At 42.1% G+C, this 25,437-nt stretch overlaps 1 protein-coding gene across 6 annotated transcripts in view; it reads right to left on the bottom strand.

Moving 5' to 3' along the window:
- Positions 1 to 4,074: 4,074 nt before the first annotated feature.
- Positions 4,075 to 25,437, bottom strand: part of LOC110525628 (calcineurin-binding protein cabin-1) — a 67,554-nt gene continuing 46,191 nt past the window's right edge. For all 6 annotated transcript variants that reach the window (XM_090237421.1, XM_021605913.3, XM_021605912.3 and 3 more), the window contains 5 exons: positions 15,848 to 15,922; positions 7,611 to 7,881; positions 6,264 to 6,419; positions 5,943 to 6,145; positions 4,075 to 5,737 (listed from right to left, as the gene is read on the bottom strand). In XM_090237421.1, coding sequence (XP_090093547.1) covers positions 5,585 to 5,737; positions 5,943 to 6,145; positions 6,264 to 6,419; positions 7,611 to 7,881; positions 15,848 to 15,922 — 858 coding nt within the window. In that variant the 3' untranslated portion in view covers positions 4,075 to 5,584. The remainder of the gene's footprint in view (positions 5,738 to 5,942; positions 6,146 to 6,263; positions 6,420 to 7,610; positions 7,882 to 15,847; positions 15,923 to 25,437) is intronic.

Below are 25,437 nucleotides of genomic sequence, written 5' to 3'. Positions count from 1 at the left end.
CAGGATTTGTTTCAAATGTAATGTTTTGGTAAACTACATTTTCATTCTATGGCTGAACATAGATAATATAGGTACAGTTTAAGTCGGAAGTTAACATACACTGTAGCCAAATACATTTAAACTCAGTTTTTTTTTTTTTTTTTTTTTTTTTTTTTACAATTCCTGACATTCAATCCTAGTAAAAATTCCCGGTCTTAGGTCAGTTAGGATCACCACTTTTATTAAGAATGTGAAATGTCAGAATAAAAGTAGAGAGATTTATTTCAGCTTTTATTTCTTTCATCACATTCCCAGTGGGTCAGAAGTTTACATACACTCAATTATTATTTGGTAGCATTGCCTTTAAATTGTTTAACTTGGGTCAAACGTTTTGGGTAGCCTTCCACAATAAGTTGGGTGAATTTTGGCCCATTCCTCCCGACAGAGCTGGTGTAACTGAGTCAGGTTTGCAGGCCTCCTTGCACACGCTTTTTCAGTTCTGCCCACAAATGTTCTATAGGATTGAGGTCAGGGCTTTGTGATGGTCACTCCAATACCTTGACTTTGTTGTCCTTAAGCCATTTTGCCACAACTTTGGAAGTATGCTAGGGGTCATTGTCCATTTGGAAGACCCATTTGTGACCAAGCTTTAACTTCCTGACGGATGTCTTGAGATGTTGCTTCAATATATCCACAATTTTCCATCCTCATGATGCCATCTATTTTGTGAAGTACACCAGTCCCTCCTGCAGCAAAGCACCCCCACAACATGATCCTGCCACCCCCGTCCTTCACGGTTGGGATGGTGTTCTTCGGCTTGCAAGCCTCCCTCTTTTCCTCCAAACATAACTATGTTCATTATGGCCAAACAGTTCTATTTTTGTTTCATCAGACCAGAGGACATTTCTCCAAAAATGTACAATCTTTGTCCCCATGTGCAGTTTCAAACCGTAGTCTGGCTTTTTTATGGCGGTTTTGGAGCAGTGGCTTCTTCCTTGATGAGCGCCCTTTCAGGTTATGTCGATATAGGACTCGTTTTACTGTGGATATCGATACTTTTGTACCTGTTTCCTCAAGCATCTTCACAAGGTCCTTTGCTGTTGTTCTGGCATTGATTTACACTTTTTGCACCATTTTGCAAACAAGTATGTTTATCTCTAGGAGATAGAATGCATCTCCTTCCTGAGCGGTACGACAGCTGCGTGGTCCCATGGTGTTTATACTTGCGTACTATTGTTTGTACAGATGAACGTGGTACCTTCAGGCGTTCAGAAATTGCCCCAAGGATGAAGCAGACTTGTGGAGGTCTACAATTTTTGGATGATTTCTTTTGATTTTCCCATAATGTCAAGCAGAGGCACTGAGTTTGAAGGTAGGTCTTGAAATACATCCACAGCTACACCTCCAATTGACTCAAATGATGTCAATTAGCCTATCAGAAGCTTCTAAAGCCATGACATCATTTTCTGGATTTTTCCAAGCTGTTTAAAGGCACAGTCAACTTAGTGTATGTAAACTTCCGACCCACTGGAATTGTGATACAGTGAATTATAAGTGAAATAATCTGTCTGTAAACAATTGTTGGAAAAATGACTTGTGTCATGCACAAAGTAGATGTCCTAACAGTCTTTCCAAAACTACAGTGCCTTGCGAAAGTATTCGGCCCCCTTGAACTTTGCGACCTTTTGCCACATTTCAGGCTTCAAACATAAAGATATAAAACTGTATTTTTTTGTGAAGAATCAACAACAAGTGGGACACAATCATGAAGTGGAACCACATTTATTGGATATTTCAAACGTTTTTAACAAATCAAAAACTGAAAAATTGGGCGTGCAAAATTATTCAGCCCCCTTAAGTTAATACTTTGTAGCGCCACCTTTTGCTGCGATTACAGCTGTAAGTCGCTTGGGGTATGTCTCTATCAGTTTTGCACATCGAGAGACTGACATTTTTTCCCATTCCTCCTTGCAAAACAGCTCGAGCTCAGTGAGGTTGGATGGAGAGCATTTGTGAACAGCAGTTTTCAGTTCTTTCCACAGATTCTCGATTGGATTCAGGTCTGGACTTTGACTTGGCCATTCTAACACCTGGATATGTTTATTTTTGAACCATTCCATTGTAGATTTTGCTTTATGTTTTGGATCATTGTCTTGTTGGAAGACAAATCTCCGTCCCAGTCTCAGGTCTTTTGCAGACTCCATCAGGTTTTCTTCCAGAATGGTCCTGTATTTGGCTCCATCCATCTTCCCATCAATTTGAACCATCTTCCCTGTCCCTGCTGAAGAAAAGCAGGCCCAAACCATGATGCTGCCACCACCATGTTTGACAGTGGGGATGGTGTGTTCAGCTGTGTTGCTTTTACGCCAAACATAACGTTTTGCATTGTTGCCAAAAAGTTCAATTTTGGTTTCATCTGACCAGAGCACCTGCTTCCACATGTTTGGTGTGTCTCCCAGGTGGCTTGTGGCAAACTTTAAATGACACTTTATATGGATATCTTTAAGAAATGGCTTTCTTCTTGCCACTCTTCCATAAAGGCCAGATTTGTGCAATATACGACTGATTGTTGTCCTATGGACAGTCTCCCACCTCAGCTGTAGATCTCTGCAGTTCATCCAGAGTGATCATGGGCCTCTTGGCTGCATCTCTGATCACTCTTCTCCTTGTATGAGCTGAAAGTTTAGAGGGACTGCCAGGTCTTGGTAGATTTGCAGTGGTCTGATACTCCTTCCATTTCAATATTATCGCTTGCACAGTGCTCCTTGGGATGTTTAAAGCTTGGGAAATCTTTTTGTATCCAAATCCGGCTTTAAACTTCTTCACAACAGTATCTCGGACCTGCCTGGTGTGTTCCTTGTTCTTCATGATGCTCTCTGCGCTTTTAACGGACCTCTGACACACACAGGTGGATTGTATTTATCATCATTAGTCATTTAGGTCAACATTGGATCATTCAGAGATCCTCACTGAACTTCTGGAGAGAGTTTGCTGCACTGAAAGTAAAGGGGCTGAATAATTTTGCACGCCCAATTTTTCAGTTTTTGATTTGTTAAAAAAGTTTGAAATATCCAATAAATGTCATTCCACTTCATGATTGTGTCCCACTTGTTGTTGATTCTTCACAAAAAAATACAGTTTTATATCTTTATGTTTGAAGCCTGAAATGTGGCATAAGGTCGCAAAGTTCAAGGGGGCCGAATACTTTCGCAAGGCACTGTATAGTTTGTTAACAAGAAATTTGTGGAGTGGTTGAAAAACAAGTTTTAATGACTCCAACCTAAGTGTATGTAAACTTCCAACTTCAACTGTAGGTACTTAACTTATTCCTGCTGACAGACAGAGACAGAGGTTGAAACACTGAAGAAAGAAATCACTTACCAACCCCCTCTGCCTGATCAAGGCATGGAGAAGACAGATCTCACTATTTCAAGGGATGGGGAGCACACATTTGGTCCACCTCATAACAAAACTCAAATGTAGCTTTCCTTGCAAAGGGGTAAATTACAAATTCACAGCACTTTATAAGAAACTTCTGGAAGTTATCCCACCGTGTCTGGGACTTCACACATAAGTGTGCAAGCTCTTTGACTAAAATATCAGAGCGGGACAAGGTGTCGTCTCAACATGACTGATACACAGGAGACATGTTGGCAGAAAAATGGACACTTTGCCACAGATTGTTTTGTTAAGGCGAAACTTGACTTGAGATTGTAGTTTGTAGAACGTGACATTGAGCTGGTCTTGCTAACAGATTTAAACTATATACAGCCATTGCAACAAATACATTACCATTATAGCTGCCGGGTATTGAAGTTCAAACTCAACCTAAATATGGAAATAAACAGAACATTTCAGTTCAAAACACCAAGGAATGAAAATATGTATTAAAGAAATTGAATGGGATCTTAAGCACTCACACAAATTAGAATTCATAACATATGATATACGAATTGGATAACGTTGTACACGATTGGGCACAATTTTCAGGGACCCGTTTTGGCTTGTGAGGGCTACTTTCAAAACTACTGGCTGAAATTATACAGCCAGAATAATTAAAGAGCACCAAGACCAGATAAAAGCGTATCACGTATATTTTTGGTTTGTGACATCTTTAATGTGGCAAGTTAATATGTAAAGAACAACAACTCCCCAGCCTGTGCCAAGGTTTAAGGAAGAAAAACCTCTCAGCCATTATACATTCCCATAAGAAGCTCAGCAGCAGAAATACAAAACAGTATTTTACACCAAAAAATACAAACATCCATTTACAGGTAGGTAGTCAGTCAAGCAAGACTTGTTCGGGCGATGTCCTTTACAATTATTTCTTCATAATTTCTTCCTTTTTAAAAAGTCTTCTAAAGACAATTTACAAGAAACATATGGTAAATATCCTTTTATATAGAAACAATCTGTAAAAAAAAAAAAAAAAAACATTCTATTGTCGTCCTCTGAGTTGACATAGAATTTAAACATATTTACCAAGGCATTTTCTCTGAATTAGGAACATCCACACTTGACCCCAATGGTAAATAAACACCCGGACCATGTAAGAGTTGCTTCATTTGAGAATATGTTTTAAATGTGATATGTACAAAAGCTAATTCAGACTAATCCAAACCATCACTTTGTCTATTATGCTGGTGACAGGACCTCTTCCTGGTAAAGAAGGGTCCTCCAAGCTACAAATCCCCAGAGAAACAAAAGGACAAAATCAAACAAGACTTGATAGAATACAGTTGAGTACAAAAATAGAACATGAACAAGAGACAAATCAAAGACATCCCACTTGGAAGTGTAAACATATCCAATCTGCTACAGGTTATTAGGCTTTGGAGAAGTAGGGTCCTCAACATTGCTTTAGGAGCCCTATATAAAACTCTGGTTTGCAGTCCTCATTAAATCTTAAGTGTCCATGAAAATGCAGGTCACATACAAATGTGGATTTCTTGCCATTCAGATTCTTATATCAATGTGTATGGATAGAAGTTGGCTGGCACCTGTGATATGTTGCCATGGCACATTTCATCATGTTGAAGCACCTCAGTGTGGGATGTTGCATTCCAACAACAAGGATTTAGCTGCAGTTGAAACACAGTAAAAGCAGGCCACATTCTAGTGCCCATTACGTGTGAAAGATGTATAAATCACAGCCAATGATGCCAACTGCAGTGCATGCGAAGAATGTGTCTACATAGCAACAATCCACCACCAATTCTGACCATTTAACTTACAGTAAGCGTAGATCATCATTCTACACCTTTTCCCATTTTCATGTGAAAGACTATGGAGAGCTTGGTTAGCTGACAGGTGTGATAAGTGTAAATGGCACTTAGCAAAATTATTGTTAAATGAAAAACATCCCCAATCATCCAGTGTCAAGAGCAGAACATTGCGCATTTGCACATTTTCACTTCAAGAGCTTTTTTCCATTAAGACAGCTTGAAATTACAAGATAGACCAACTGCACCAACACAGAGACACTAGCTGCAGTGACATGTACCATTCCATCGTTTCAAGACAAGGGAGGAAGTGGAGGGGCTTGATGGTAGTCAGGTCTAGCTCCAAGGAGTGGCCTGGGTTTGTTCAGTCTTGTAGCAGTGGCTCAGATGTCCATGTAATCATCCTCCTCATCTCCATCGTCTGATTCACTCTCCAGAGAGGACTCCTGGCTGGAGGTCTCTTGCACCTCCAGGGCCGGCTGGCTCAGCGTCTCCTTCTTCACTGTGGCCGCCGACTGGGAGGACAGGATCACGTTCTGCACAGGAACAGGAGCAGAAGACAGACAGAGTGAGAAGACGGAAGGTTGCCAGAAAGATAGATAGGATAGAGAGAGAAATAGATAGGATAGCGAGAGAGCAATACATAGATAGGATAGGGAGAGAGAGAGAGAAAAATAGATAAGAGAAAGGGAGAGAGAGAGAGAGAGAAAAATAGATAAGAGAAAGGGAGAGAGAGAGCACCTTGAGTCTCTGCTTGGTTTCCTCTGAAATACTTCCTTTGGGGGAGAGCAGGGTGGGAGTAGGCGGGGTGACGGTGATCTCCGGGGGGAACTTGGTGACGGTGGAGGGGATGAAGAGCTTTGGCATGTTGGGGGGGATGCGTGAGCGGATACGACTAGGGTCCGAAATCTTGGACTGCTCACTGCTGCCATACAGCTGCTGGTCTAAACAACAGAGGAGGTAGAGACAGATGGGACAGAGGAACATTATGATAACTTCTCACATGGATCCGCCTCTTATTGGAATTCTTACTTGGTAATTCCTGGTTGTAAATGTTCTTACCTGAGCAAGGTTGTGTGGCACTACAGGAAGCAGGCTCGTCATGGTACCAGCCTGCAGCCTCCTGCCCTGGGGACACAGTCGCCAACTTCATTTGTTGGCAAAGATGAGACTCCTGCTGTCTGTAGGACAGTCCCTCTGGGGGCTCCTCACGTTCCTCTGGAGAAACACAACCACATCACCTGTCACAATCCATACAGCATTCAAAACACATACACCAGCACAGTGAAGCAAGACAAGATGGCAGGCTCTCACTCATACTTCTGGGGTTGACAGAATAACCCATTTCAGACTGATTCAGTATGCAGTGCACTATACTATAGCAACAATGTTTGCAATGACCAACATTAACATGAGCTTACTGGAAGACACATTTAATTTTTAATACACAGACAAACAAAGCCACTGATTTCAAACAGTGCTCCAGGCTGCCATAACAGATCCCACAACGAAAGCTGGAGGAAAATAGGAAATACGAGGGAAAGTAATGCCTCAGCCTGCCTGCGAGATCCTCATGTAGCATCGTTCAGTAGCGCTCGCAGCCCTGCCAGCATATACAATCATCCACTCTCTCTCTCTACCCGACCTCTTCATTCAGGTTGCCTGGGAAACCATTAGTAGATTTCAGTGTCGAGCTTCCTGATGCTGAGCATTGATCTCCTAAACCTCACACCTCACGTGTGCGCACTCATGTGGATGATACCCTCCTTAAATATTCAATGTACTCAACAATCAGGACGGTAAACTGAAGAGACTTGACACAATTGTGTCATAAGGAAACACTGCATCATCAGGAGAACAGTGTTCCCGGGTTAAAGACATATCATTATTTCAAACACTTCCATGTGTAAGTGTCAGATGTACTACGTACTAGGGAGACAGTGACTTACTAAACTAGAAATTCAATATTCAACCAGGTCATGATGTACAGAAGTTACATAACACAGCTCTGGGTGGGCAAGTGTGCCCCTTGCTGGCTGGCTATCTAATTACACAGAGACAGAGACAAACAGAGAGCGAAAGAAACAGAGCGAGGGAGAAAAGCTCTGACAGTTTAATCTGTCCTCCTCCACTAGAGAAGCAGGTACAAAGCAGGGAATCATCAACTGCAGACAACACAGTGAAAAAAAAAACAGTTTGTAGCTAACTTACTGTGGCTGTTACAAATCTATTCACGTTACAATATATTCTCCAAAGAGGATCCACACAATTTTAATGAAATGCTTGATGAACTTATCCTCTTTGTAACAGCATATTTTAAACACTTTTTTTAACAGACCAGTGTATCAGGCAGTGTTACTGTTGTGTTTTATGAAATGTACTGCAAGAGGAGGGAGGAAAGAAACTGACCTGTTTGGGGGTGGAAGGCCATAGTTGAAGCAGGGTGAATAGGCAGGGGGGCTCTCCTGTGCTGGGGCTGACAATGCTCGTGGGAGCCGCTGGCTGGAGGTCTGGGCACCTTGCCAAGGGGCTCGTACTGGAGTTTGGCTTGGCTATCCTGGACAGACAGGGGGTGGCAGGCAGCGTGACTGAGCAGGACCGGGGTGGGCAGAGAGGCAGGGAAGAAGATGTCGCGGTGCTCCTTGGAGTACTTAGGTGTTGTCGGGGCATCACTGGCAGACTGATAAAGATAAAGACAGAGTGGCAGTAAGGAGGAGGAGCCTGACGGAGTGCCCATCTGCAGTAGAATCTTCTTTCCCCTGTACATAGAACCGCAGTAGAAACAGTTTGAGTCATTATAACCAACACCATCTCACTGTTCACACAAAAAAAATGACCTTCATTACAATTACACTGACTTAACGCTAGAGCAGTCTCCTGTGGAGGTCTCAGGGGGTCTGAGACTTACTTTTCTGTGTGGAACCTGTAGTGTGTGGAGTCAGACTGGGCAAGCATGCAGGCCGCTGGAGGGGGATCTGCCACCACAGGAACACAACTCCAGGACTCCACCCCCCGACCCTACCTGCCACTCTCCCATGTGTGTTTATGAGGACCAGTCATAAACACAAGACCTGCACAAACAACCTGTGACAAGAGCCACCCTGCTCCCACAGCTGCTGTCATGGCAACCGGAAGAACACAGCCAATGGAAAATGGCATGAATACAGTTTCCGTTCAGTTTTCCCTCAAATAGGAAAGCTTTGGACTGAACGCCAGGGACACATTGGATAGCTGGGAAGGAGGAATTCGAGGCAGGGCACTGATAATGATATACAGCAGTAGTAAAGCTAATCAAATGAAGGTAAGAAGTCAGAGGGTCAGTGTAATTTCATCTCACTTTAAAGATTCAAACCAAATGAATGCACAAGATGGAGTATAGATGATTTTCTATAATCTTATCATGACTCATGTCCAGGTTAAAGTTGGAATCCATTGCGGTGAAACTGAAACGTCCATTTGCTATATTACAATAACAAAGATATTACTTCAAACACCGAACGCGGTTTTATTCTCTCTGACATCATTTCATGAGAGATAGAAGAGGATGTACTAAGACTTGTTTCATTTATTACTTTGCAGAATGTTCATCTCCTTTTCAAAAACAATAACAAATGTGCCTGGGGGGCGATCACTGGCACAGTTTCACCTTTCACAGGTCTCAGCTTTAAGGTAACATGACTATCAGGTTGCCACACAACACAAGGTTAGTCTGGATCAGTCAACTGATCTACCAATAACATAGCTTGGTATTTTTCTCAGAATCCCACTGCAAGGATTTATAGTCAAATCCCGCTCCGAGTTGTTTATTACGAGGCTCCATGAGGGATTCACACAGGCTTCAACAAACCAACCAACCAAACCTCCAGCTGCAACAGACCCACATCTCAGCTCAACACAGACCAACAAGCAGCTCCTACAGGGTTCCATTGCTAGCTTTGAAGCTTCTTATATCATGAATTATACATAAAAGGAACACAATAAAGACCCTTTGCTCTGGGAATAAGTACCTGAGAGCACTGCAGAAGACTCTTCCGTGTAGCCTAGTTGTTGTTTCCACCATTCATTGAGTATCATATCAAGACAGCTTACAGCCAGGCTGGTTTCAAAGTGGGTGGTCCCTTCTGAGATTGGGTTTAACTTTTATGGCTGCAGGGGCAGTATTGAGTAGCTTGGATGAAAGGGTGCCCATTGTAAACGGCCAGCTCCTCAGTCTCAGTTGCTAATATATGCATATTATTATTAGTATTGGAAAGAAAACACTAAAGTTTCCAAAAATGTCAAAATATGGTCTGTGAGTATAACAGAACTGATATTGAAGGTAAAACCCTGAGGAAAATCAAAACAGGAAGTGGCTTCTATTTTGAAAACTCCATGTTCCATAGCCTCCCTTTGCTGGATTTAAAGGGATATGAACCAGATTCATTTTCCAATCGCTTCCTCAAGGTGTCAGTCTTCAGACATAGTTTCAGGCTTTATTTTGAAAAATGAGCCAGAACAATAACATTGCGTCAAGTGGTCACATGACTTTTGCTCGCGCAACAGAGTTTGGATAGGTATTGCTTTTCCCTCTCCTACTGTGAAAGACATTTGCAGTTGATATATTATCGATTATATATTTTTAAAACAACCTGAGGATTGATTGTAAAAAACGTTTGACATTTTTCTGTGGACATAATGGAAACTATTTGGAATTTTCGTCTGCGTTGTCGTGACCGCTCTTTCCTGTGGATTTCTGAACATAACACGACAAACAAACTGAGGTATTTTGGATATAAAAATAATATTTTTGGAACAAAAGGAACATTTGTTGTGTAACTGGGAGTCTCGTGAGTGAAAACATACGAAGATCATCAAAGGTAAATGATTAATTTGATTGCTTTTCTGATTTTCGTGACCAAGCTTCCTGATGCTAAGTGTACTTAATGTTTTGTCGTGCGATCAATAAACTTACACAAACGCTTGGATTGCTTTCGCTGTAAAGCATAATTTCAAAATCTGACAAGACAGGTGGATTAACAAAAGGCTAAACTGTGTTTTCCTATATTGCACTTGTGATTTCATGAATATAAATATTTGTAGTAATATTTATTCAATGTAGCGCTATGCTATGCAGCGGTTGTTGGTGACACTTATCCCGATAGGGGGATTGCAGTCATAACAAGTTAAAAAGCAGCTTATCAGTTCTGTGTATGTCATCTCTTGTTCTGATAATATTTGAATTCAATTATTGCCTCTCCAAGTTATCGTTACTCCAAATAACTTAGTTCAAGGGCTGTCATTCTTTCTTTGAGACCTGAAGCTCCATATTCTTCATCGACTTTGGCAGGTGGCACTGAAGGCTTTGAGATGTGACCCGACTTCTTGGTAAGGAGGACAGAGTGCAAATGAGACCAAGGCCGCCCACAAAATGTTGCAAATTAGTCCCAAGTAAATGGATGGGTGAAACAGCAAGATATTACAAATAATCCTGTCAATACACGACTAGCAGATCATCCCACCCACATGAGTAACAACCAGGCCCCTGCAGGGGAGTTGCTTAGCCTTATGCCAACCTCCTCTTTCCAGGTGTCAGCTCTGTCTCAAAGACCACATAGCCCAGCAGTACAATAACTTCGATACATTAACAATGGCAACTCATTATAATTGAGTGTCTAGATATAAACTCATTATTTTCAGACTCAGTAAAATGTAATCTCTATACACAAGAGAGGGCTCACAGTGGGCTCAATCGGTTTGGTGATTAGGCTACGTTATATGAATCTTCTGTCTCCGTTCACAGGTGTGACTCAGTCATCTAGATTTGTGCACCTGAGAGAGCATAAAGTGGGTAGGTGGCAGGGAGCAGAGGATCACCTCAAACAGTCATTTTCTGCTCTGCTATATTAGCCCCATATTCATTGTCTTCAGAAAGTATTCATACCCCATTACTTATTCCACATTTTGTTTTGTTACAGCCTGAATTCAAAATGGATCACTTAAAAAAAATATATCTACACATACAATACCCCATAATGACAAAGTGAAAACATGTTTTAGAAATGTTTGCAAAAATGAAATACAGAATCTTCACAATACAGAATCAGCCAATACAATACGTTAAAATCACCTTTGTCATTGATTGCAGCTTTGAGTCTTTCTGGGTAAGTCTAAGAGCGTTCCACACCTGGATTGTACAGAATTAAAATTCTTCAAGCTCTGTTAAGTTGGTTGTTGATTATTGCTAGACATCCATTTTCAAGTCTTGCCATTGATTTTCAAGCCGATTTAAGTCAAAACTGTAACTTCGCCACTTAGGAACATTCAATGACGTCTTGGTAAGCACCTCCAGTGTATATTTGGCCTTGTGTTTTCCTCTAGGATGTTGCCTGTGCTTAGCTCTATTCCGTTTATTTTTATCCTAAAAAACTCCCTAGTCCTTGTCAATGACAAGCATACCCATAACATGATGCAGCCACCCACCACCATGCTTGAAAATATGATGAGTGATACACCGTGACACGTTGCGTTTGCCCCAAACATAACGTTTTGTATTCAGGACATAATTTCTTTGGCACATTTTTTTGCAGTTTTACTTTAGTGCCTTATTGCAAACACGGAGTTAGGAAGGGTTCCTGTGTCTTTGCAGTGACTAGGTGTATTGATACACCATCCAAAGTGTAATTAATAACGTCACCATGTTCAAAGGGATATTCAAATTCTGCTTTTATATTTACCCTTCTACCAACTACCAATTTCTTTGCGAGGCATTGGAAAACCTCCATGGTCTTTGTGGTTGAAATTCACTGCTCGACTGGGGGACCTTACAGATAATTGTATGTGTGGGGTACAAAGATGAGGTAGTCATTAAAAAAATCATGTTAAACACTATTATTGAGTCCATGCAACTTATTATACAACTTGTTAAGCAAATTGGTACTCCTGAACTCATTTAGGCTTGCCATTTACTGACATTTCAGCTTTACGTTTTTTATCAATATGTAAACATTTGAAATTATGGGGTATTGTGTGTAGGCCAGTGGCACCAAATCTCAATTTAATCCATTTTAAATTCAGGCTCTAACAAAATATGGAAAAAGTCAAGCGGTGTACTTTCTGAAGGCACTGTATTGGGCCTTACAAATAACAACCACTAGAATAGTAACTAGACCTTGAATAGAAACAACAATGTCAACTAAATCTAAAACATGGATTAGTGAGAAAAATCACATGGGAAACCTAGATGTGGTGTGATAAATGGGACACACTGACGACAACTGACCACATGCACACTGTTATGAAACCATCCTGCTTGGATCCAGCATCAAAGTCTTATCTACATTGTGACTTATGATGCACACATACACAGAGCCTTTATAAGGCCATGATCACAACCCTTATCTGTATAAATTTGGCAAAACTAACTGTAAATTGTGAGCTATCGTAGCCTACCCATCGTTTTCTCCCTTTAGTATGCCGTACTGTGGTTTACATTACTGAGACAACAGGATGACCCTAGCCGGATGGGGAGGCAGTGGGATGGGGGCTCAGTGACTACCCACAGATGAGGCAGAAGAACTGATGATTTTTATAAAGAATGTGAGAGATAAACACAAAGCTCAGCTGCAATGATTATAGGTTAGAGTGAGCATCACACAACAAAGCCAGTTTCACATTCAATATCACTAGCATTTTAATTTTAATTTGACTGTGTCTCGCGTCTCTGCATATGGCTGCAGAATAAACTTGTGTTAAATTCTCCATTTAGAATTCAAAATGTACCATTTCCTTTCATGTGCAAATAAGCAACGCTGCACATATCAATGGTAATACTCAGTTCAAACCAATAACAAGTTCTGCAACCACTGTGTGAAGACAGAGGACAAAAAGGGAACATTCTCACTGCACCTGGGGTTATTTTAAGCACAGGCAGGATGGTGCAGAGAAGAAAGCCCTGGGATTTACCCAGCAAGAACACAGCTCATCTTACTACAGACAGACACGGCTTGTTAATAGCTCACACCGTCTCACGTGCTCTATGGAAGAGAGAAGAATGTCAGTCCATTAGGAAACTCAAAACTATGATCTAGTTGACAGCTTCTGCAGCCAGTCACTGCTGTGTTGCCCACCCATGGCGCTCTGCAGGCTTCACAAGCTAACAGCACAGCACCCAAATAAGGGCAAACAGAACTAGCACAACTCCCCAGCAGACAGTTCAGCTAGTTATTTCCCTCAGTTAGGCAACAGAGCGAAACAAGGCTGCAGTGAATGAGTCCCAACAGCTGTCGTCTTATTGTGACAATAAATAACCTTTACTATAACAACTGAGACCCTCAATCTAAAAGGACTGTCTTTCCTATACAGTCAGAGACACTAGCAGTCAGACATTAAGTAGAGTGTATTATTTGGCATTCGAGTAATTGAAACTCAATTGACACATACAGTGCATTCGGAAAGTATTCAGACCCCTTGACCTTTTTCCACATTTTGTTAGGTTACAGCCTTATTCTAAAATTAATTAAATCAATAATTTCCCTCATCAATCTCCACACAATACCCTATAATGACAAATTGAAAACAGGTTTTTAGAAATGTTTGCAAATGTATTAAAAATAAAAAAACAGAAATACCTTATTTACATAAGTATTCAGACCCTTTGCTATAAGACTCGAAATAGAGCTCAGTCGCATCTTGTTTCCCATTGACCAACCTTGAAATATTTGGAGTCCACCTGTGGTAAATTCAATTGATTGGACATAATTTGGAAAGGCACACACCTGTCTATAAGATCCCACAATTGATAGTGTATGCATGTCAGAGAAAAAAACAATTTCGAAGGAATTGTCCGTAGAGCTCAGAGACAGGATTGTGTCGAGGCACAGATCTGGTGAAGGACAAAAAAAAAAAAAAAAAAAAATTAAAAAAAGGTACTCCGCATTGAAGGTCCCCAGAACAGAAGCCTCCATCATTCTTAAATTAAAGAAGTTTGGCACCACCAAGACTCTTCCTAGAGCTGGCCGCCCGGCCAAAATGAGCAATCGGGGGTGAAGGGCCTTGGTCAGGGAGGAGACCAAGAACTCGATGGTCACTCTGACAGAGCTCCAGAGTTTCTCTGTGGAGATGGGAGAACCTTCCGGAAGGACAACCATCTCTGCAGCACTCCACCAATCAGGCATTTACGGTAGAGTGGCCAGACGGAAGCCACTCCGCAGTAAAAGGCACATGACAGCCCACTTGGAGTTTGCCAAAAGGCATCTAAAGGACTCTCAGACCAGCAGAAACAAGATTCTCCGGTCTGATGAAACCAAGATTGAACTCTTTGGCCTGAATGCCAAGAGTCACGTCTGGGAGGAAACCTGACACCATCCCTACGGTAAAGCATGGTGGTGGCAGCATCATGCGGTGGGGATGTTTTTCAGCAGCAGAGACTGAGAGACTAGTCAGGATACGGAACAAAGTACAGAGAGATCATTGATGAAAACCTGCTTCAGAGCGCTTAGGACCTCAGACTGGGGCGAAGGTTCACCTTCCAACAGGACAACGACCCTAAGCACACAGCCAAGACAATGCAGGAGTGGCTTCGGGACAAGACGCTGAATGTCCTTGAGTGGCCCAGCCAGAGCCCGGACTGTGGGATGTTGGCCTTCTGATAAACTTGGATTGGAACACAGGAGTGATGGTTGCTGATAATGGGCCTCTGTACGCCTACGTAGATATTCCATTAAAAATAAAAATCAGACGTTTCCAGCTACAATAGTCATTTACAACATTAATGTCTCCACTGTATTTCTGATCAATTTGATATTTTTTTAATGGACAAAAATGAGATTTTCTTTAAAAAATAAGGAAATGTCTAAGTGACCCCAAACATTTGAATGATAGTGTATATTTTTTATAAATTTGCAAAGATTTGTGTGTAGATGAATGTGGAAAAAGTGAATGCACTGTACAATGTAGTTGCAAACAGGTGCTTTGAACACAATGGAAAGTGGTTAAAAGTGGTTAAAAGATAAGTTACCTTAGGGGAAAATAGTGAAATGACACAATGTGTAGTGCAAACAGAGTAGAGGAACAGACATTCTATAACATCAAGAAATAAACAAACATGGATCAAAATGGATAACGTATCTATTCAAAACGGTTTGTTCCCAGAAAGGAAAGGGGAAGTGACACAACAGAATGTGTCATGATTAACAATCATTGCTTTTCTGGTATTTAGTGAGTAGAGTACTGTATCATTCCCCCAGGCCACCTATCCATGGCTGACAAGTTTCAAGTAGTACGGGGGAATTATTTAGATCTAGCTTAACATCTCGCGGATGGGGAAGACAAGAAGCAATCAACCTCAAGTTTTACTTGAATTGTGGGACCACACATCCCTCGAATAGCTTCAATCAAAGCCCAGATAAATTGAAGAGAAGCCCTGGCAGTGGAAGAACTTTCCAGTCAGATGAGCGGATGAAACAAATAAGAATATGATATCTGGATAATCTGGGGTAGATCAATTACTGACCAGTGCTTTGATTCAACTGGGATCATGGGATATATGGACACATTGAATGTTTACATTTGTGAGTGTTGTGTTTGTATGGGGTCCATGTAGATGTAGAGTATATGCATGAAATATGCATGGCGTGTGTGTGTGTGCGTGGGCCAGGTCATACTCCTACCTGTCGTTGTGCCGACGTGGCCATCTGTATCTGGCAGAACTTCACTGCTTGGTCCAGCGCCACATCCTCGTCCACCTGTCCACACCATGAGAGAAGAGAACAGAGACGATCAGAGCAGAACAAAACATTCTTACACCGTTCATACAGCCACGTTAGCACCAATGATTCAGCTCCGGATGGCTAACACATAGCAAAGGGCTTTAGTGTTTCCACTAAGCGCCACCTAAACAGCTGGTAATGTACATATTTTTGGCCAACTACTTATTTAAATTATCTAGGTTTCTTTTCATTTAAAATGTTCAATTTGCTAGTCATAAAAGTCTGTATAGCTTTTTCCTGGCAGGTGCAGATGCAGTCGGCTCGAGGAGCTCCGTTATTTCCACAGACCGACAGACGAGGATATGGTGTGATGTCTGTGTGATAACCAGCATCGTGTTGCTGTTTGGATGAACTGCCTGGTACGGTACATTGACTGTTGCAATGCAAATTAGCTATGTTGCTGTTTGTGAATTAATGCTTTGATATTGACCTGCACTATCTCTCTCAAAAGGGAATAACGGGAAGCAAGTTTGTATAACCTGCTTTTTGAGACCTTCTGTGTGGATTACAGTGCATTCGGAAAGCATTCAGACCCCTTGAATTTTTCCACATTTTGTTACGTTACAGCCTTATTCTAAAACTGATTCAATTGTTTTTTCCCCCTCATCAATCTACACATAATACACCAAAATGACAAAGCGAAAACAGGTTTTTAGAAATGTTAGCAAATGTATTTAAAACGAAACTGAATAATCACATTTACATAAGTAGCCTTAAATATTTTGCTCAGTAAAGATTGTCAGATGGCTCCATATGCTTTGCTAATCAAATCACCCAGTTAATTAGTGTGCATGCACACCAGGGGAGAACGACTGCCCCCTCTCATTGAAGCGACAAAGTTCAAGGCTGACTCCGGTACTGCAGGCATTGTTTTCCGATAACAGGACACCCCATTATCGTGAATGGGAAAATGGCAATATTCGTGGTCCATCTTTGTGTAAATAAATACATATTTTGAAGACAATCATGGTACCAATAATTGTTTGTATTACCGGCAATGCCCCTGGACCCCTTTAGACAGCCCTGGAAATACCCTGGCTGAATACTTTTTATTTATTTGGCTGGCTACTCCATGTACTTAAGGAAAACACTTGTAATAGGAGCCGTAGTAATAGGAGAAGGTGGCCCTCATTAGGCCTCTCTCTGTGGAGGCTATCTGCTCTCTGTCTGTCTGTCTGTCAGTCAGTAGATGTGTGCCTCTGTTTATTTTATTTAACTAGGCAATTTAGTTAAGAACAAATTCTTATTTACAATGACGGCCTACCCCGGCCAAACCCGGACGACGCTCTGCCAATTGTGCGCCGCGCTATGGGACTCTCAATCACGGCCGGATGTGATACAGTCTGGATTCTAACCAGGGACTGTAGTGACGACTCTTGCACTGAGATGCAGTGCCTTAGACCACTGCGCTCTGTGTGTGGGAGTCAGGAAGCTGATGCTGCTGCACATGGAGTAGCACAAATGGAGTACTAATGGAGTAGCACACATGAAAGTAAGCCTCCATGTTCACATATCTCTCAAACAAGCTACTTTATTATGTGGTGTTAAAAACATTTTGGTTCTGCATTGACGAACTACTGAAAGAGCTACTTCCTGTGCTTGGCACTCCTATATTGAACATAATAAATGGCTTCTGGATGTGTACCAAACTCACTAAAAGTGGCAGTAATAAAGCCTCTCTTGAAAAAGCCAAACATTGACCTGAAAAATAAAAATATGCCAATATCGAATCTCCCATTCCTATCAAAATGTTTAGAAAAAGCAGTTGCACAGCAACTCACTGCCTTCCCAAAGACAAATAATGTATACAAAACGCTTCAGTCTGGTTTTAGACCCCATCATAGCACTGAGACTGCACTTGTGAAGGATGTAAATTACCTTTTAATGGCGTCAGACCAAGGCTCTGCAAAGTGCTGCTTTTGACACCATCTCCACCACATTTTTTTTGGTCTACACGGACAAGTTCTAGCCGAGTTTAGATCTTATCTGTCAGAAAGATATCAGTTCGTCTCTGTGGATGGTTTGTCCTCTGACAAATCAGTTGTAAATGTTGGTGTTCCTCAAGGTTCTGTTATCAAATCAAATTTTATTTGTAACATACACATGTTTAGCAGATGTTATTGCGGGTGTAGCGAAATGCTTGGGTTTCTAGCTCCAACAGTGCAGTAATATCTCACAATTCACAGCAATACACACATCCTAAACGTAAAATAATGAAATTAAGGAATATCTAAATATTAGAATTAGCAATGTCGGAGTGGCATAGACTAAATACAGTAGAATACATATGAGATGAGTAAAGCAAATGTGACTAGTGTTCCATTATTAAAATGGACAGTGAATTTAAGTCCATGAATAAAGGGTCAGCAGCCTCTAAGGTGCAGTGTTACGTAACCGGGTGGAAGCTGTTTAACAGTCTGATGGCCTTGAGATAGAAGCGGTCCTTCATTCTGATGCACCTGTACAGACCTAGCCTTCTGGATGATAGAGGGGTGAACAGGCAGTGGCTCGGGTGGTGGATGTCCTTGATCTTTTTGGCCTTCCTGTGATATTGGGTGCTGTAGGTGTTCTGGAGGGCAGGTAGTTTGCCCCCGATGATGCGTTGGGCAAACCGCACCACCCTCTGGAAAGCCCTGCGGTTGCGGGCATTGCAGTTGCCGTACCAGGCAGTGATACAGTCCGACAGGATGCTCTCAATTGTGCATCTGTAAATGTTTGTGAGGGTTTTGCCAAGACACATTTCTGCAGCCTCCTGAGGTTGAAGAAGCGCTGTTGCGCCTTCCTCACCACACTGTCTGTGTGGGTGGACTATTTTAGATCGTCAGTGATGTTTAAGCTGTGGAACTTGGAGCTTTCCACCTGCTCTACTGCGGTCCAGTCGATGTGGATGGGGCATGCTCCCTCTGCTGTTTCCTGAAGTCCACAATCAGCTACTTTGTTTTGTTGACATTGAGTGAGAGGTTATTTTCCTGGCACCACAATCCCAGGACCCTCACCTTCTCTCTGTAAGCTGTCTCATCATTGTTGCAAACTTGATGATTGTGTTGGAGGCGTGCGTGGCCACGCAGTCATGGGTGAACAGGGAGTACAGGAGGGGGCTGAGCAGACGCCATTGTGGGGCCCCAGTGTTGAGGATCAGCGAAGTGGAGGTGTTGTTTCCTACCTTCACCAGCTGGGGGTGGCTGTCAGGAAGTCCATCACTCAGTTACACTGGGCAGGGTTCAGACCCAGGGCTCTGAGTTTAATGATGAGCTTGGAGGGTACTATGGTGTTGAATGCTGGGCTATAGTAAATGAAGACCATTGAAGAGCATTTTTACATAGGTATTCCTCTGTTGATCTATTGGGGCGGTAAGCAAACTGAAATGGGTCTAGGGTAGAGATAGAGGTGATATGATCGTTAACTAGATTCTCGAAACACTTCATGACAGAAGTGAGTGCTATGGGGCAATAGTAATTTAGTTCAGTTCCCTTTGCTTTCTTGGGTACAGGAACAATGGTGGACATCTTGAAGTAAGTGGGGACAGCAAACTGGGATAGGGAGAGATTGAATATGTCCATAAACGCTTCAGCCAGCTGGTCTGCGCATGCTCCGAGGACGCAGCTAGGGACGCCGTCTGGGCTGGCATCCTTGCGAGGGTTAACAAGCTAAAATGTCATACTCACGTCGGCCACGGAGAAGCAGAGTCCACAGTCCTTGGTAGCGGGCCGCGTCGGTGGCACTGTGTTATCCTCAAAGCAGGCAAAGAAGGTGTTTAGCATGTCCTGAAGCAAGACGTTGGTGTCCGTGATGTGGATGGTTTTCCCTTTGAAGTCCGTGATTGTCTGTAGACCCTGCCACATACGTCTCATGTCTGAGCCGTTGAATTGCGACTCCACTTTGTCTCCATACCAACGTTTTGCCTGTTTGATTGCCTTAGGGAGGGAATAACTACACTGTTTGTATTCGGCCATATTCCCAGTCACCTTGCCATGGTTAAATGCGGTGGTTCGCGCTTTCAGTTTTGTGCAAATGCAGTCATCTATACACTGGTTCTGGTTAGGTTAAGTTTTAATAGTCATAGTGGGTACAACATCTCCTATACACTTCCGGATATACTCAGTCACCGTATCCGTCAATGTAATTCTTAAGAGGCTACCCGGAACATATTCCTGTCCAAAGATCAAAACAATCTTGAAGTTTGGATTCTGACTGGTCAGACGAGCATTGAATATGGATACTTCCTGTTTGAGTTTCTGCCTATAGGCAGGGAGGAGCAAAACAGAGTCGTGATCAGATTTGCCGAAGAGAGGGCGGGGGAAGGCCTTGTAGGCATTTTGAAAAGCCGAGTAGCAGTGGTCTAATGTTCTCAGAGCGAGTGCTACAGCAGTGTTGATAGAACTTCGGTAGCGTTTTCCTCACATTTGCTTTGTTAAAATCCCCAGCTACAATAATGCAGCCTCAGTATATGTGGTTTCCAGTTTGCATAAAGTCCAGTGCAGTTCTTTGTGGGCTGTTGTGGTATCGGCTTGAGGGGGAATATACATGGCTGTGAGTATAACCGAAGAGAATTCTCTTGGGAGTTAATATGGTCGGCATTTGATTGTGAGGTGTTCTAGGTTACAATCACACCATTAGTAGTTAATCATGAGGGGTATGAACAAAGGATCCAATACAGGAAAGTCGTATTCCCAGTTATGATGTTGGCGAGTTACCGCCACTTTGATATCCAAAAGTTATTTCCGGCTGTATGTAATTGCACAAAACATTTCCTGGCCTAATAATGTAAGAAATTATTTAAAAAAAAATATTTTTAAAAAAATACTGCAAAGTTGCTTAGGAGCTGGAAGCAGAGCTGCCCTATCTGTCAGCGCCATCTAACGACCACTATTGTTTTCATTATATATTCTACCTCTTGGTGATGTATCTCGGAAACACAATGTCAACTTTCACTGCTATGCGGACGACACACAGCCGTACATTTCAATAAAACATGGTGAAGCCCCAAAATTGCCATCACTGTGTGCCTGTGTTTCAGACATAAGGAAGTGGATGGCGGCAAATGTTTCACTTTTAAACATAGATGCTAGATCTAGGACCCAAGAAACAAAGAGATCTGCTGTTGGATCTGAAAATTAATCTTGATGGTTGTACAGTATCAAATAAAACTGAAGGAAATCAGGGTTACTCTGGACCTGATCTATCTTTTGACTAACATATCAAGAATATTTCAAGGGCAGCTTTTTCCCCAGCTTCATAATTTATTTTTATTTTTTTTATTTAACTTTTTGCCACAAAATAATGCAGAAAAGCTAATCCATGCTTTTGTCACTTCTAGATTAGACTACTGCAACACTCTACTCCCCGGCTACCCGGATAAAACACTAAATAAACTTCAGTTAGTGCTAAACACGGCTGCTAGAATCTTTACTAGAACCCCAAAATTTGATCATATTAGTCCAGCGCTAGCCTCTCTACACTGGCTTCCTGTTAAGGCTAGGGCTGATTTCAAGATTTTACTGCTAACCTACAAAGCATTACATGGGCTTGCTCCTACTTATCTCTCCGATTTGGTCCTGCTGTACATACCTACACGTACCATACGGTCACAAGACACATGCCTCCTTATTGTCCCTTGAATTTCTAAGCAAACAGCTGGAGGCACGGCTTTCTCCCATAGAGCAACATTTTTATGGAATGGTCTGCCTAGCCATGTGAGAGACGCAGACTATGTCTCGACCTTTAAGTCTTTACTGAAGACTCATCTCTTCAGTAGGTCCTATGATTGAGTGTAGTCTGGCCCAGGGATGCAAAGGTGAACAGCAAGGCACTGGAGCAACGAACCACCCTTGCTGTATCTGCCTGGCCTGCTCCCCTCTCTCCACTGGGATCCTCTGCCTCTGACCCTATTACGGGGGCTGAGTCACTGGCTGTAGTGCTCTTCGATGCCGTCCTTAAGAGGGGTGCGTCACTTGAGTGGGTTGAGTCACTGACGTGATCTTCCAGCCCGGTTTTCCGCTCGAGGTGTGGAGGAGAACTTTGTGGTCTATACTCAGCCTTGTCTCAGGGTAGTAAATTGGTGTTCTGTTGATATCGTTCCAGTGATGTGAGGGATGTGCTTTGGCAAAGTGGGTGGGATTATATCCTGCCTGGTTGGCCCTGTCTGGGAGTCAGACGGGGCCACAGTGTCCACCCTGTCTCAGCCTCCAGTATCTATGCTGCAATAGTCTATGTGCCGGGGGGATAGGGTCAGTCTGTTATATCTGATGTAATTCTCCTGTCTATTCTGGTGTCCTGTGTCAATTTAAGTATGCTCCCTCTAAATATTATCTCACTCCCTCCCTTCCCAGAGGACCTGAGCCCTAGGATCGTGCCTCAGGACTACCTGGCCTGATGACTCTTGGCTGTCCTCAGCCCACCTGGTTGTGCTGCTGCTCCAGTTTTAACTGTTCTGCCTGCAGCTATGGAACCCTGACCTGTTCACTGGACATGCTACCTTGTCCCCGACCTGATGTTTCGACTCTCTCTACTGTACCTACTGTCTCGACCTCTGAATGCTTGGCTATGAAAACCCAACTGGCATTTACTCCTGAGGTACTACTTACCTGTTGCACCCTCTACAACCAATTTGATTATTATTTGACCCTGCATGTCATCTATGAACGTTTTAACAGCTTGAAGAACAATCTGGCCTTAATGGCCATGTACTCTTAAAATCTCCACCCGGCACAGCCAGAAGAGAACTGGCCACCCCTCAAAGCCTGGTTCCCGTCTAGGTTTCTTCATAGGTTCCTAACTTTCTAGGGAGTTTTTCCTAGCCACTGTGCTTCTACAGCTGCATTGCTTGCTGTTTGGGGTTTTAGGCTGGGGGTCTGTATAGCATTTTGTGACATTAGCTGATGTAAAAAGGGCTTTATAAATACATTTGATTGATTGATGCAGTAGGTGGAACTCTCTAGGTTGTAAGACGTGGCTGCCAAATTAAATGACCTGGAGAATGACTTGGCAGACCTGGGGGCCAAACACTCGGGAGGATTGCAAGACGCAGCAGTCTGAGACTGAGGTTGGTTAAAATGGAGAGCTGATAATTTAGACCTGATTTGAGGCAGTCCTCCTAACTTAGTAGAGTGGAGGGATAGGCTGTTAGCATGTTTATAGAACTTTTCTTCTTCTAAATTAGCATAATAGTGCCAGACGTACAAAGGTTCGCGAGGCACAAACACGTAGAGCTGAGCTAAAGCAAACTGTGAAACTTTTGGCACAACCTGGCAACTGCACTGGCTCTGTACTGAACATTCATGCAACAGGGCTACGTCACTAAACTGTAAAACAGACCCAATGGCATGAAACAAAACTGATGTGCTTGTTTTTGGAGAAGGTAATAAGGTGAAGAATTAGGCACTAATATTGTAATTTCGCTTCACTAAAAACATTTAGTGTCACTCAATTGTACTAATAAAAATGTGTCAAGGCTTGCTCACTGTTCCCGAGACATGCAGGCCCTATTAGGGTGTGTCAGAAGGCACACTGTATCTAAGTTTCCATCCAATTGGCAACAGACTTCCATGCGAATATTAAAAAATATGCATGAAGAAAATACGCACATTTTCCCACCAGTGGAGTGTTCCACCAAATGGACTTGTTGCGTATAAAAAATCAGTGTGACGACGTAATGCACATAAAATGTTTTTTTTTTTTTGCTTCAGTTTTCATATTCCAAATAGAAATCTAAAGTTCAATGTGTTTCCATAGCATTTTCAACTCATTAAAAAGCAAATAAATAGATAAATAAATAGCAGGTATGCAGGTAGGCTGTGCTACATTTTGAGATTATTATGGATAAGTTTGAGAGATAATTTTTATTTGTCAAACGTCAGTCAAGCTTTGATTATCATGTCACCAGAATGAGACCCTTTATATTTATTGGAAAGGAGCATCAAGATCAACATGCACTTTCACCACCCTGTGAAGTTCATCATCATGGGGCGGCAGGGTAGCCTAGTGGTTAGAGCGTTGGACTAGTAACCGGAAGGTTGCGAGTTCAAACCCCCGAGCTGACAAGGTACAAATCTGTCGTTCTGCCCCTGAACAGGCAGTTAACCCACTGTTCCCAGGCCGTCATTGAAAATAAGAATTTGTTCTTAACTGACTTGCCTGGTTAAATAAAGGTAAATAAAATAAATAACTTATTTTACCTGTAGCCTAATAAACTGCATGGTCGTAGTGGGAGGTCCACACACCATATCACACACCATATCACCATACCACACACCATATCACCATACCACACACCATATCACACACCACTCCAAGTTTACATCAATAAAGCTCATAAAAGCTGTTTCCGCCGCCATTTCTCACATAATTCATTTTTAAAGACAGATAAAGAACCCACCATGTCGGAATTATCAAATTATCTGTTGGAATTTATAAAATTGTACCGAAACGTCCTCCTTCCATCATAGCTGTCGTGAATTTTTTTATTTTATACGTTATGACTTTACTCGCATAAAGACAGTAGATGGAAACGTGGTTTGTTGCATAACATTGTATGGAAGCAAATCCCAGCCAAAACTCAGCACATTTTCCAATGGTTTCATTTTTATTAACTTGCAAAATAGTATCCGTCATTGTGTCTGTGAAGAGAGATAAAGAAGAGACACTGAAATAAATAGGGCGAGGGATGTAGTAGCTAGCCATCTCCCTCTCTTTAGCCTAGTAGTGTCCTTTCTAGCCTCTGTTGCCTCCCACTCCAGCTCTGTGGCTTGACACAACCAATGACATGCCAGGTTCCCCACTGTCTGCAACACCCTCAATGCCAGCCAACGCTTTAGTTCACTCCCAGCTCCCACTTTTCTACCTATCAGGAGAAGCTGGCTCAGATGCAATACGCAAAGTAACTCATTCCTCTTATTATTTGATCAGTTCCGCTATGCGTCACGTAAGAAATTATTAAATTAAATCAACTTAACATGACATTCAGGTTTGGGGATGGTAGAGTAGCATTACTGCAATAGAATTGTCCCTTTCTGATCAGTATCAATCCAACTGAATCTTAATAACTAGTCGGGTACCTGCTATTTTATACAACAAAGTGTGAGTTCTAGGTAACATGAATCCAAACTGAATCAGAAGTAACATTTTGGCTTCGGAGTCAGAGTATGTGGCCAAAATCACGAGACTGAGTCTACAAGCAGTGCCAGTGCACTAGAAAGTATCCCAATCACAATTCACAAAAATCATAAGTAAATAAAATGCCCAAACTTCACCTTCAAAACAGCCAATTGCTGTCTTAGAAAAACAGGAAACCGGTCATTTAGTCAGTGAGCAATAAAACTGTTATCTGCTGGTAAGATGGAAGTAATAAAATGGGCCGTTTCCGTCTGTCTGAAGCCATTACTGGACCCCGTAATACATAAGACCTTTCATTGGAAACATCATTTTTCGTCTCGCAATTATTAAATCCACAACTATTGCAGAATAAGACATTTTGAATAGTTGTTAATAAAAAC

The sequence above is a fragment of the Oncorhynchus mykiss genome, chromosome 6 (assembly GCF_057628025.1).
Source record: "Oncorhynchus mykiss isolate SJ-2025 chromosome 6, ASM5762802v1, whole genome shotgun sequence".
Taxonomy (NCBI): Eukaryota; Metazoa; Chordata; class Actinopteri; order Salmoniformes; family Salmonidae; genus Oncorhynchus; species Oncorhynchus mykiss.
Note: the sequence above shows the minus strand (reverse complement) of the source record. Positions and strands in the feature narration are given on the sequence as shown.